At 41.5% G+C, this 12,425-nt stretch overlaps 4 protein-coding genes across 16 annotated transcripts in view; 2 read left to right on the plus strand and 2 right to left on the minus strand.

The window, feature by feature from the left end:
* Positions 1-12,425, plus strand: part of LOC114652414 (tripartite motif-containing protein 16-like) — a 1,097,043-nt gene that overhangs the window by 1,030,146 nt on the left and 54,472 nt on the right. The gene's annotated exons all lie outside the window — the stretch shown is intronic.
* LOC114643026 (tripartite motif-containing protein 16-like) overlaps positions 1-12,425 on the plus strand; it is a 1,170,030-nt gene that overhangs the window by 830,271 nt on the left and 327,334 nt on the right. For 5 of the 13 annotated variants that reach the window (XM_051927897.1, XM_051927898.1, XM_051927896.1 and 2 more), the window contains one exon: positions 9,909-10,171. The exons of 5 other annotated variants lie outside the window; for them this stretch is intronic. In XM_051927897.1, the coding sequence (XP_051783857.1) occupies positions 9,909-10,171 (263 nt within the window). Of the gene's footprint in view, positions 1-8,778; positions 8,845-9,726; positions 10,172-12,425 lie in introns of those variants that run through there. 3 more of the 13 variants (XM_051927909.1, XM_051927911.1, XM_051927900.1) reach the window with 3 other exon arrangements.
* The window catches only part of LOC114641537 (tripartite motif-containing protein 16-like), a 721,005-nt gene that overhangs the window by 51,561 nt on the left and 657,019 nt on the right, over positions 1-12,425 (minus strand). The window lies entirely within an intron of this gene.
* Positions 1-12,425, minus strand: part of LOC114643105 (tripartite motif-containing protein 16-like) — a 211,677-nt gene that overhangs the window by 51,561 nt on the left and 147,691 nt on the right. The window lies entirely within an intron of this gene.

Raw genomic sequence — 12,425 nt, forward strand, 5'->3', positions numbered from 1 at the left:
CTGCGGTGGGTTGGCACCCTGCCCGGGATTGGTTCCTGCCTTGTGCCCTGTGTTGGCTGGGATTGGCTCCACCAGACCCCCATGACCCTGTGTTCGGATTCAGCGGGTTGGAAAATGGATGGATGGATATAAGACTGGTCAACATTTCTTCTAAAATGGGTGGAAGGTCAGGGAAATTGGACAGGTTCTTTATCACAAAATTTCTAATTTGAAAGAAGAGGAAAATTGTGTTGCTGAGAAGTTAAATTTGAATTGTTAGTTGTTCATAAGATGCAAAGAAACATCTATATACAGTTCTCTAAGTGGTTTAATCCCGGACATTTTCCAAAGATTAAATACTGTGTAGGCTTGAGAAGGTTGTAAAAATGATTATCATGGAGAAGAGCAAGAGGTAACATCTTCTCTGCCTTGAAGTGTGTCCTGCATTGGTTGCATGTTCAGAGTGATTGATGGAAGACTAGATTATTGGTATATTGATAATAATTTGTATTTACTGGGGCACAAAGCAGAGCATATAAAGAAGTACGGCAGGATTTTAATTCAGTTGCAGTCCAGGCTTTATGTATATTCAATTTGTGTCAATTTCTATTTATTTATAGCTTGTATATTTGTTACTCAGTAATAAAATTGAAAGTTAGGTAGTGCCATGCCACCTTCTGCATGAGGTTTTGAATGTGTGGCCATCTGTAATTCCAGATAAATTAGGTTATATGAGTTTAGCTTCTAAAAGGATGATTTGTTAATGTATGTAGGGATGTTCTGACATAGAAAAAGAAGCTTGGGAAGGATGTTCATCTTGACTGTACTGATTCTCCCTGCTGATGTGAGATGCCATGTAGACCATCTGTTCATATCTGCTTGATTTTTTTCATTGCTGTTACAAGAAATGTGATGACACAGATATATTAACTTGTGATGTTTTCTCTAAGATATTCAAACAGTTCTGATAAAATATCAAGATATCCAGTCTTGTATGGTGTGCTGTAGAGTTAACTGGAAAAAGCACACTTATATTCAAATTAATGTCTTTTGAAATTTTGCTAGTGCATTAAGGATAACTGGTAAAGTTGTATTGTGCATCTGATATAGTATACAGTAAAACATCATCTTGTGATACTTTCTGTTCAAGTCCTTCTCTGGTAATCCACTTTACGCCTGATGTACTTTGAAAATGATTAACCAGTGACTTGATAACTAATGCAAAAAGCAATGGTGATAGAGGGCACCCTTGTCAAGTACCACATCCTAGTTTGAAGTAGTTTGAAATCTTGTTGTTAGTACCAACTGAAACTTCTGGACTGGTGGAAAGCATTTTTATCCATGCAGATATATACAGGGAAAACTACATTTTATGTAATGTGTTGAATATAAAGTCCTATTCAACTCTGTCAAGGTCTTTTTCTGCATTCAAAGATAATAAGATCTCAGGTGTGTTAGATTTTATGGGTGAGTATATTACATTAAACAGACACCAAAGTTTTGAAACTAAGCGTCTGCCTTTAATAAATACAGTTTGGTCTTGTGACATTACAGAAGGAAGCACTTTCTCAGTCCTTTTAGCTAAATCTTTGGAGAGTATCTTAACATCATTATTCAGACATGAAATTGGTCTGTATGATGCAGCTTGTAACAAGTTTGCAGTGGGCTGGCATCCTGCCCGGGGTTTGTTTCCTGCCTTGTGCCCTTTGTTGGCTGGGATTGGCTCCAGCATACCCCTGTGACCCAGTAGTTAGCATATAGCGGGTTGGATAATGGATGGATGGATGGATTGTAATGTAACAAGTTCTTATTTTTGTTTAGAAAACAGGTAATTAATGTTTGGTCGAGAAGTTTGAGGAAGAATTTTGTTGTTTTCAGCTTCTATAAACGTTTCTAATAATATTACAGCTAACTTAGTTCAAAATGTCTTTTTAAAATTCCATTGGTTAGCCATCAGGGCCTGCTGTTTTATTTGTATTGCATAAAACAATTCCTTAGATTGTGTTACATGATGGGTCCAACTGCAGACCGCCGCAGCTCCACAATTCAGTTGCTCCACTGGACAGCCAATTGGATTGCAGGTTTTTGTCACTTGATTTAAATGATTCGAGTCAGAAAACACTCTGCCAACCCTAGCCTTAATCATAATGTAACAAGGCATCACCACTGATATATAAAGTTGACCACGTCCTCAAATGAGTGAGATCTGGAGGTCTGCAGCTACAGTCTGTTGCTGGCGTCTTCTTTAAGCTGCGTAGAATATAAAGACGTATTTTACACCCTAAATGTGTGAGTTATATTTTTATGCTCCGTGATTTTATCTCTATTTGCATTGGTAATTTCTGTAACTGTGTTGCATATCTTCTTCTTATGGCTTTGTTGAGCTATGATCTTATTAGCCTACTCTCCATGTTCATAGTAATGATTGTAAAGGGCATCATTTGGAGACCTGGCATATTCTTGATCAGTTTTGGAGATCTTAATGTTTTTTTCTTGTTCATTTTGGTATGTCCCTGTTTTACTGACTCCATACCTTACGATTCTCCACTGTTTGACTGAGAGTAGACTTTACATCATATGCATCATCACCTGTTTAAGTAAGCTTTAATATTTTATGATATGGGACAGTAAAGTTGTCTAGTGGTATTGACTTCTGAATCTCTGATCCATTGTCCTCCATTCATTTTCCATGTGGAGTTTATCCCTTCTTCCAGTATGTCTGTGGGTTTTCTCCAGTTATTGTAGATCTCCCCCACATTCTTTCATTTAGGGCTGGTTAATTGGTGGAAACCCAAATTGGCTCATAGTGATTGCTAGTTGTGGTCTGGCCTTGCGATAAAATGTCACACTCTCCAAGGTAGCATGCTGTCTCATGTCTAGTTATTCCAGGATTCATTTATGAGAAGTTTTCGTCCAGCTGAGGAAGAACTCTTCACATACATTTCTGTGCCATGGCAGACTAAACTTTTCCAACCTAATTTATTAAGCGCAGATACAGAGGTGACAGTACAAGTGAAGGGAGGCGTCCATTTTGGTTTATGCTTTTAAGCTCAACTGCATTGGTTTCCTCACAGAATTCCTGCTTTATTACTGATAGATGAAATCCCTCATCTAAACCCATGCTGGCCACATCGCCTAGGTTCTGGCCCTGACTAAGGTTCAAAGTCTTGTTTATTTAATTAAGTTAATGTTGATTTTGTTGAGTAAGTGGTTTATTCTTTGTATTTGATCCTATCTATAAGCTGCCTTTGTTACGTGCTATATATTTTGTATGTGGTTCCCCATGAGGTGGGGACACCTGTCAGTCACTGCCAGGAACTGCCTCTCCGCCCCATAAATCCAAAGGGTCTCCCACAGTTCCTAGTTGAATGAATTCCTCATTATGAATTCACTCTGCAACTTTAGTGAGTTCTTATATTTTTTTGGCTGTACCTTATCCTATTGTGAGTTTCTTGAATTTTTAAACCTGTGCTTTGTTTTTCGACTGCTCTCTTTTGATTCTTTTTTGGTACATTTGTTTTCAGTGGATTGTTTTGTCTGGTTCAACAGAGAATCTCTGCATTTAGAATACTACTTTGTGAAGAATAAATCTTTAATTTTATAAAAATTCTATGAGACCCTTTTTTGTGTCTAGCCTAGGTTCCTGACAGTGTCTTGGTGGGCATCATTCGAAGTAATGTTGGAACTCCTAGTTGACTACAGACTGCATATTAATACTCCAGTTCTTGATAAGTGTTTTGTCCACTATTTCTTAATAATTCTTCCCATTTATTTATTTGTGATTCGTATTGAACTTACATTAGTGCCCCTTCAGCTGAAATATAACCCATCTCAACTCCTTCATCCTACACCAAGATTTCCAATGTGAATTAAGCTCTCTAATCTCCTCAGTCTTATGTAGATTAGTGTGTGCCACAGGCAGAACTTCTGACTTCTACCATTCCTCATCTTTGCACCTATATCCACAAATTTGTTTTGGAGAACTGGCAATATGACCCAACTTCTTTAAATTGCTCACTAAGAACTGGACACCATGGAGAATAAGAACTGGATCCTTCCCTGCTCTGACCGGAAGCCTATCCACCCAATCAGGGTGGTTTTCCACATGTGTACCAAAAAGCACCACACCATATAAGACTCTCTGAATCTGGAGTAAACATTCATTCCCATTCTCCTAATAAATGAAATCCACATTACCATTACCTGCATCTTTCAAGGGACTGGTTTCAAGGTAACTTTTTAAGGCTCCTCATTCATGCCTTCTATCTCAGATTTACCAGAGTCACTGTCGAGCTGTGCAATGTTATGAAAGCAACCAAACACCTCTTGCTTTTGGGGTTGACAATAACAGACAGAATTGCACCTTATACCTAACTTTTATTTCCCACTGTGACACATCTCCTCACTAACTATATCCTGGGTGTCACCATACAAATATAAGCCATAGTTTCAATAGCAAATTCATTAGCAATAATGAGAAGTTCATTCATGAAGTAGAAACACATTAAACACAGAAATAAAGACTCACAACTCTGTGGTTTACCATGGAAGAGAGATAGTGGAAGGTAAATAAGCAAAGAGTCCATGTAATTCAATGAAATCAGAAGCATTTTGACCAACAACTAGACCCTCTTATTGGATGTGAGATGTCATCATGTCAAACTTATGAGATGGAGTTAGGTTATCTCACTGGTTTGAGATGATGACGTCTCACACGCCAGATTAGAACACAGCAATTACACAAAAGTTTTTTTCACAATAACCACCCAACACACACACCCATACTTCTTCTTTGTCTTCTTCTTCACTCCAGGTGTGTGTTGTCCTACTCCACTACTAACCCCAGGATGAGCAGGAGATGCCTTTTTTAAAGTCAGACCTTTGTGAAAGTAAAAAGTTAAATTGAGTCCTCACAAGACAGCAGAACTGTCAACCAGCAGCTCTTGTCAATGGCTGTCAAGATACTTTGCAAGGATGACTTTTAGGACTGCATACACCATAAAGTCCTGCAGGTGCCTTAATAGGAGCATCAGCAAAGTGATGATGTTACCTGGTGTAGTGGGGGGAACATATTGTCTGGGTGGCAGTCTCCAACTGATCTTCCATCTGCAATTAAAGTACCACCAATCACTCCAGCCAATTCAAACTCTTCTTCACAACATCAAAATAAAAGCAAATGTGTCTTGGGATTGGTTATTCTTATCAGGTGGCTCAATTCTAAATCTTTTCCCCCTCCAATCAGATCTCTGTGGAAAGAGAGGTGGAAGAAAATGAGAAGAGCTTCACTGCTCTGATATGGTGCATTGTGGAAGCTCACAAGAAACTAACAGAGAAGATCAGAGAACAAGAAAAGAGAGAAACTGAGATGGCTGAAGCAATCATAGAGCAACTGGAGAAGGAGATTGAGGAGCTGAAGAGTAGAGAAGCTGAGCTGAAGAAGCTTTGAGAGACCAAGGACCATCTCCACTTCTTGCAGGTGAGAGCGACACTTCACAGGGAGTCTGATCTGACTGGGGTCTGTGGGACTTGAGAACATTTAAAGAAATTTAAGAGATCTGAGGAGTTTGTACGACATGGCATGAACAGGAAATTCAGCCCAGCACAGACTGTCTTTTCATACTTCTTTAACATTTTCAATGTACTGTTTACAAAAATCTCAAATTTGGTATCTTAATGTACATGACAGGCAGATGAATTTACAGGTGTTTGTGTGTCAAAGTGATTTTTATGAAATTTAAAAGATGACATCTAATAAATGACAGTGCCAACTCTTTTCCAATGCCACTTTCTGATGTCTCCATCCTTAAACTGATGAGATTCAAATCCTTCAGCATTTCCTCACACCTCAGACCCCACAGTCAAGTTCTTCTCGTGTACTTTTATCTCACACTACACACCATAGTCCTGATGTTGACTGTGTTTTGCAGATGTTAGGGAGATTGTCTTCTTGATTTACACTCCACACGTGGTGTTGTCGCTGTATAACTCAGCTTGCCGTAGCTCTCTCTACTTTGTGTGGTTGATGATGGTGATGAAGACACAAAGGCTCCCAGGATTTCCTCACAAGTCCCACTTCTGAGCTGCAGACCTTCAATTGTATAATCACATTGAAGAACTTTCTCCCTACATGTGTTAGTCTTTACATTTCATTTAATTAATCCCAATGCCTTGTTTTGTGTACCAAGTGAATTCTGTGTCTTCCTATCTCAGGGAGTCCTGCGTAAAAATCTCATTGATAGTTAAGGTTGATAATCTCTGATGCTCCACTACACTCCACCAAATATTCTCTCATAAATAACCAACAAGTCAATGACCGGCGTTCTCACCATCTAATTCTAAGCTGACTGCCCACCACACTAATCCTTAATTCAGAAGAGCCCCCTCTTTTCAGCATTACTTACTTTTTAATGTCTCCTTTCTGAAATCTTGTCCCCTTGTCTCTCCTGATGCAGACTTTCTCATCTCGCTGCATCCTTCCTGCTGATGGAGACTCACTGAGCTTCACTGTCACCACTGATTTCTCATCTCAGCCAGTGGGACATCATGACAAGAACTCTATTAGGTACAGCGTCTGGTGACATTGTGTTTGTTATTGAAGGCCATTAGGAGGACCAGAGTGACAATAAGAGGACACTGAAGAAGGTCTGCTCTTTAACATTTATCTGCCATCCTTTGCTGTTAAGGGGTTTTCACAATATGGTACCTTTCTCTGTGATTATTTAAACAGCCGCTTTTGATAAAATATTTTGGAATTTTAAGTTGAAATACTATATTTCTTGTATCTTTTTCCATATATTCTCTTAAAAAGTACTTTTTTCATTTGACATCTGGATTTTTTTATTTCCTTTACTTTGCTCAACTTAAGAATAATGAACAGAAACATGTTTTAAAATGGACAAACCGGTGCAGTACACAAATTAATTGTTCATTTGAAAATGGTGAAGATGTTAATGGAATTAAGTTAGATGGATGTCAGTGCTTTAAAACATCTTGACATCTGAATCTGCTCCTGCTGTCTTCGCTGTCCATTACATTCTGCTGGATGGAGTCCACATTAAAAGTTCATGTTCATCCATTTTCAGCTGTGCTCCCCTGGGCTCTCATGTTTTATATGTATGGTGTCCGTTCCTCAGAAGTCATGTCTCCCACCGACATTCAAATGGATTTTAAAGCGAACCTGGTGGTTTCAACATCACTCTGTATGAATACGGAGACTGGTCAGAATTGAGGAATGGATGAATGTAGCAAATTTAGAAAGGTTCTAGAAGAAAGCCTGTGACCTTAAACCTACAGCCAAGGCATCTCTGGAGTGGATTTGTGACAAGTCCCTCAGAGTCCTCCAGTCACTGAGCCAATGTCCAGGCTTAAACCCCATAGAGCATGTGTGGAGAAAATTGAAGATGGCAGATGACACGCTTCCCATCCAGTTTCATTGAGTTTGAGAGAATCTGCCAGTAAGAATGGGGTGCAATGACCAAATCCTGGAGTGTAATGCTTGTAAAGTCTTAGTGAAGAAGACTGAGAAAAGGGCCTCCAGTAAGTCCCGAATTAAGTGTCTAAATACTTCTAGAGAGGAGAAGTTTCAATTTTGAAATTTTATAAATGTGCAGACCTTTCTAAGGATATGTGATTACTTTGTCATTATGAGTTTGGGGCGAGTGGCTGGGAGTAGTACCCAGCCGGGACGCCCAGAAGGACCGGAGGAGGGTTTACGCCTCCTCCAGACCACGAGAGGGCGACTGCCCTGGTGGCTTTGGGAACCATGGGAAGAGAGCTTAGAAGCTCAACCCTATAGGGGCCCATGGTCACCGCCAGGGGGAGCCCCAATGCCTGTGAAGCCCTGGCTCTCAGCTCTTCCGCCACACCCAGGTTCTGGGTGGGGGGAGAAGACCAGGGACACCGGGGGTGCTTCCGGGTGCACAGCCGGCACTTCCGCCACACCTGGGAGGGCCATCAGAAGGTTATTGGGAGGCATCTGGAGCTCATCCGGGTGAGCATAAAAGGGGCCGCCTCCCTCCATTCGGGGGCTGGAGTCGGGTGGAAGAGGAGAGAGCTCGGAGGAGAGGAGTGGAGGTGGACCAGAAGAGAAGCATTGTGTAAGGGCCTGGACTTGAGCGTGATTAGTGCTGCGGCACTGGGTTGTGTGTACTTCACTGTTCTGTAAATATTGTAAATAAACGTGTAAGGGTTGAAATCAACGATGTCTATCTGTCTGTGTCCAGGCTGTTCCCCACAAGTTATTAAGTAAAAATGGCAAATTAAAAAGCGAGGGGTCCTAATTGTTTCTGATTCACTGCATACTTATTTTTAATATGAATTGTACATAGGGAGACAAGACAAGATAAAGTTGAGCCCCGTATAATTGATGGAAGAAGATAAAACACAGTTGGTTAAACGATAAGGTCTTTACAGACAGTAATCATAATCAGGACTGGCACAAAATGGAGGTGGCGCCCCTAAAGAAGAAGCCAGGCCAAAAGGGGTGGGGCAAAGGAAATGTAGCCCAGAAGTGACATCATTGGGACTGTAGGGGAGGAAGGAGCAGAAGAATTAGGCAACAGTGCCAACCCTCGACTCGGGATGGAATTACTGTACAATCAGATAAGCCTTTGTATCGTCTGCCAAGTGCACGTGTGTGACAGGATATTCAAATTGACATTATGTCTCATTTCTTTTATACTTCTTATCTGATTCATTTTACCAGTAGCGCATTTGTAACACGAGTTAAAGATCTCATCTAACATTACACACTGTTGTCTTCACATATTTTCTGCCATTCTCTTTTCTTTCTATTTTCAGGTGGTGAAGCTCCCAATGTTGCCCTGCAGCATCCTGCACCTCAGATAAGAGAGGAGTTTTTACAATGTGAGTTTGTGCTTTGACTGAATGGATCATCAGAACTGAAAATGTTTCTCTTTTATTATCTCAGGCAAGACGTATGATATGAAAGTCTGAGTGTTATGTGGCTGAGGGGCTGAGAGTGATAGGGGTCCTGCAACTCGTGCATTATAGGATAGAGAGGGTCAGGAAGTCTGAGTCTGAGTCTTGATGTGTCCAAAAATGTTAAAAAAGAAAAATAAAACATTCCATGGGGTGAACTTACTTTTTCACAGCCACACAATAAGTTAAAGCTGACAAAAGTCCTCATAATCCACCATTCTTTACTATTCAGAGCAGACACTTAAGTTTGAGTTCTCGAATTAACAAATTTTAAACATTAAAACAAATGAAAATGTCAGAGAAAATTATTAGGGGTCCTTAGAAGTTCAAAGACCCCACTGGACTGTCATGAAATCTCAAGCTGACTGATTCCTCTAATGAGTGTCACCGGGATTTTCAGTCACTCAGTAAAGTCCTCACTCTGCTGTGTTGTGTTATTGTGTGCCTCACACTGAATGAGGAGGAGATGAAGAGGAGGGGATGAAGAAGGGTAATTAAATAAAGTCAGCAGTCAGTGTGGACAGTCCATTAGATCTCTGACCTCAACGGTGACCTTATGACGCTCATCATAATTTACGAAGATTGAGACAACTTCCAAATATCCGACCTGCCTGTCTTTCACTTTGATGTCAGTTGTTGTCTTTTCATGATTTGATTTTAATCCCCAGAGATTCTGTCCAATCAGATGAGCTCTTTACTGTTAGTGTCTGGTCAGCACAGCTCCTGGTTGGTTCTTGTTAATTGTCTGTGTTGTGCTCCGCCCCCACTCCCAGATTTCCTCACTCGTTTTCTTTTCTCTCCTTTCAGACTTCTGTCCTCTCACACTGGACATCAACACGGCAAACAAACACCTCCGTCTGTCTGTAGGGAACAAGAAGGTGACACGTGAGGCGACAGAGACAGAATATCCTGATCATCCTAAGAGATTTGAGCACTGGGAACAAGTTCTGTGCAGAGAGGCTCTGACTGGGGCTCGCTGTTACTAGGAGGTGGAGTGCAGTGGAGACTTCATGAGGATTGGAGTCGCATATAAAGGACTGAGCAGGAAAGGAGATGGTGGGGAGTGCAGCCTTGGATACAACGACAAGTCCTGCAGTTTGCAGTGGTCTCATTCCAAGTACATTGTGAGTCACAATGAGAAGCAGACTGTAATCAGCGCCCCCTACAGCCCCAGAATAGGTGTGTATCTGGACTGGCCTGCTGGCTCTCTGTCATTTTATAGCGTCTCACACACAATGACCCTCCTGCACAGGTTCAACACCTTCACTGAGCCCCTCTATCCAGGGTTTTGGCTTGGTTGGAAGTGCAGTGTAACAATCAGCCATCTGACACCATGTGACCACTGACCAGTACCCTCCATTGGTCACTTGATGTCCTGACAAGCTCAGGTGTTTTTGTGTTTGAAGTTTGTGGTCAAAATGAATTTTACAGGATGGGTGAGGGGGGGCAGCACATCTGTGAGTGAATTTCTGGATGAGAATGCAGGGTGAGTGCGGCTGTCAGGGTCTCCATTATTATTGGGTTTGAGTAGCCAATCAGGTGTTTGTGTCATAATGCAGAGCAGTGACACTTCAGACCTACAAATACCAGTCTGACCAGCAGGGGTCACTGCTGAGTCACAGCCACGTGTCCTTCAGGCTGACACCCCAACAACTTCTGTGACCACTGAGTATCATTGAATGTCACCTGTTAAGAAGGACAGGCATGTGATCCTGCTGGAGCAGCACTACTGAAAGGCGCCATACAGAGTAATTCCACATTCCAGTGACTATATTTAGAAGCATAGGGAGATAGAAGTGAATGCATTGCTTGCAGCTGAGCAGTAATTTTCTTTTCCTTAATTATTTACTCAGGTGGTCTGTCTCCTCTGAATGAATTCACTGTGAATCTCTAAAGACAAGGACTCACCACTCAGTCACATGTCGGCCATACTGATGGAGTTTGGTGTTTTACTGAGTCACTTGGTGTCATGTTAGACATTAAACTGCACCTCCTCCTTGTTGCTCCCACTGTCACCCAACCTCAAGGAGATGAGTAGGCTGACTGACTTCACCTTCACTGCCGGTGTTCAAAGTGACAATCAGATGTGACACTTGGGGTCACTTTTATCTTTCCACTAACACACACATTCCCAGGATTAATTTACAATTCCCTCAGGACCCCTCAGGGAGCGGCGTGTCACCTGACATCAGTCTGTGTGAAGAAGCCAATGAAGGCCCAGGCTGACAGCCCCCCCCCCCCCCCCCCCCCCCCCCCCACTGAGTATTACAAGCCTCACCAGCAGATGGCGACTATGACTTCTAAATCTATCATCTTCATGGAGACTGAGGGGTTAAAAAGAAGAGGAAAAGGTGAAAAAGAGTGAGGGGTGAGAATGATATAGAAGAGTGTCAGGGTGATAAAGGGTGAGATGAGTGACCTGAGACAGAGTGAATCAGATGAGTGTGTCACTTGTGTGTTTGTGAGTTTTGTTCCTCCCTCTTGATTTTCTCCTCTTTGACTCGTCACACGCTGATGGCCATCCTGTGATCACAGATTGTATTCCTCGTTGATCAAATCCATATCTCGATGTGTGACTCACGTCTGATTCTTTAAGCACTCACTCATTAGACAGGTTGTTACCTGATGAGCTCTTCACTGCTGACCTAAGCCCTGCTGCCCTCTTCTCTCTCCTGTCACCTCAGCCATTGCTTCAGTCTCCGCTGTGTGACCTCATAAAGCCACTGGTCTGTCTGGTCACTCAGGTCCTTTTCACAGCTTCACACTGGCAGTCGTTCAAACTCTACAGACTGACAGCCATGTTGTCCTGTCGTCTGGATGTTTGTGTTGGTCGAGGTCATCTCCTGCTGACTTTGGAGGCTTTAAGAGCTCAGGATTAATGAAATGGAAATGTCAGTCAGCAGTGTGGGAAGGTGAGCAGGTGGCCACATTCGGGGCAAAATGTCATTTAAAAGTCGATGAGCACACTGGACACATCGTCAGTCACTGATAATTGACTACACGTCAGCTCCTGTGGCCCTCATCGTGTGCTGTAAACTCAGACGCTGGTCATGTAACTTGAACCTTAGTGACATTCCTGGGACTTTCAGGGCTGTGACATCAGCTGATTCTTCTGGAGCCAAACTACTCCCTCTTGTGGCCTCTCGACATATTAAACACAGAAAAAGTTAGGAAGTAAAGTGTTTCATGAGATCTTGGAAAATATTCAGAATATTGACATCACCTTGAAGGGCAATTTTGTTTTATAAGAATTAATGTGTAAAGAATATTTAACAATAAATGATTTTTTTGTTAATTATGATTAGATGTTACAGTCACAGAGATAAATGGCCTATTAATACTTCACAGTTTGCACAATTTGAATTCCTTATTAATTTTAAAAGAACAAAAATGAGCATAAGGACAACCATTATTTGTCAGATCTGTTCATTTGGTAACTATTAATTTATAAATTCCTCTGATCATATCTCAGGTTTTCTATGTTCTGAAGATATTATGACTTCTTG

This window comes from Erpetoichthys calabaricus, chromosome 5 (genome assembly GCF_900747795.2).
Source record: "Erpetoichthys calabaricus chromosome 5, fErpCal1.3, whole genome shotgun sequence".
Classification (NCBI taxonomy): domain Eukaryota; kingdom Metazoa; phylum Chordata; class Cladistia; order Polypteriformes; family Polypteridae; genus Erpetoichthys; species Erpetoichthys calabaricus.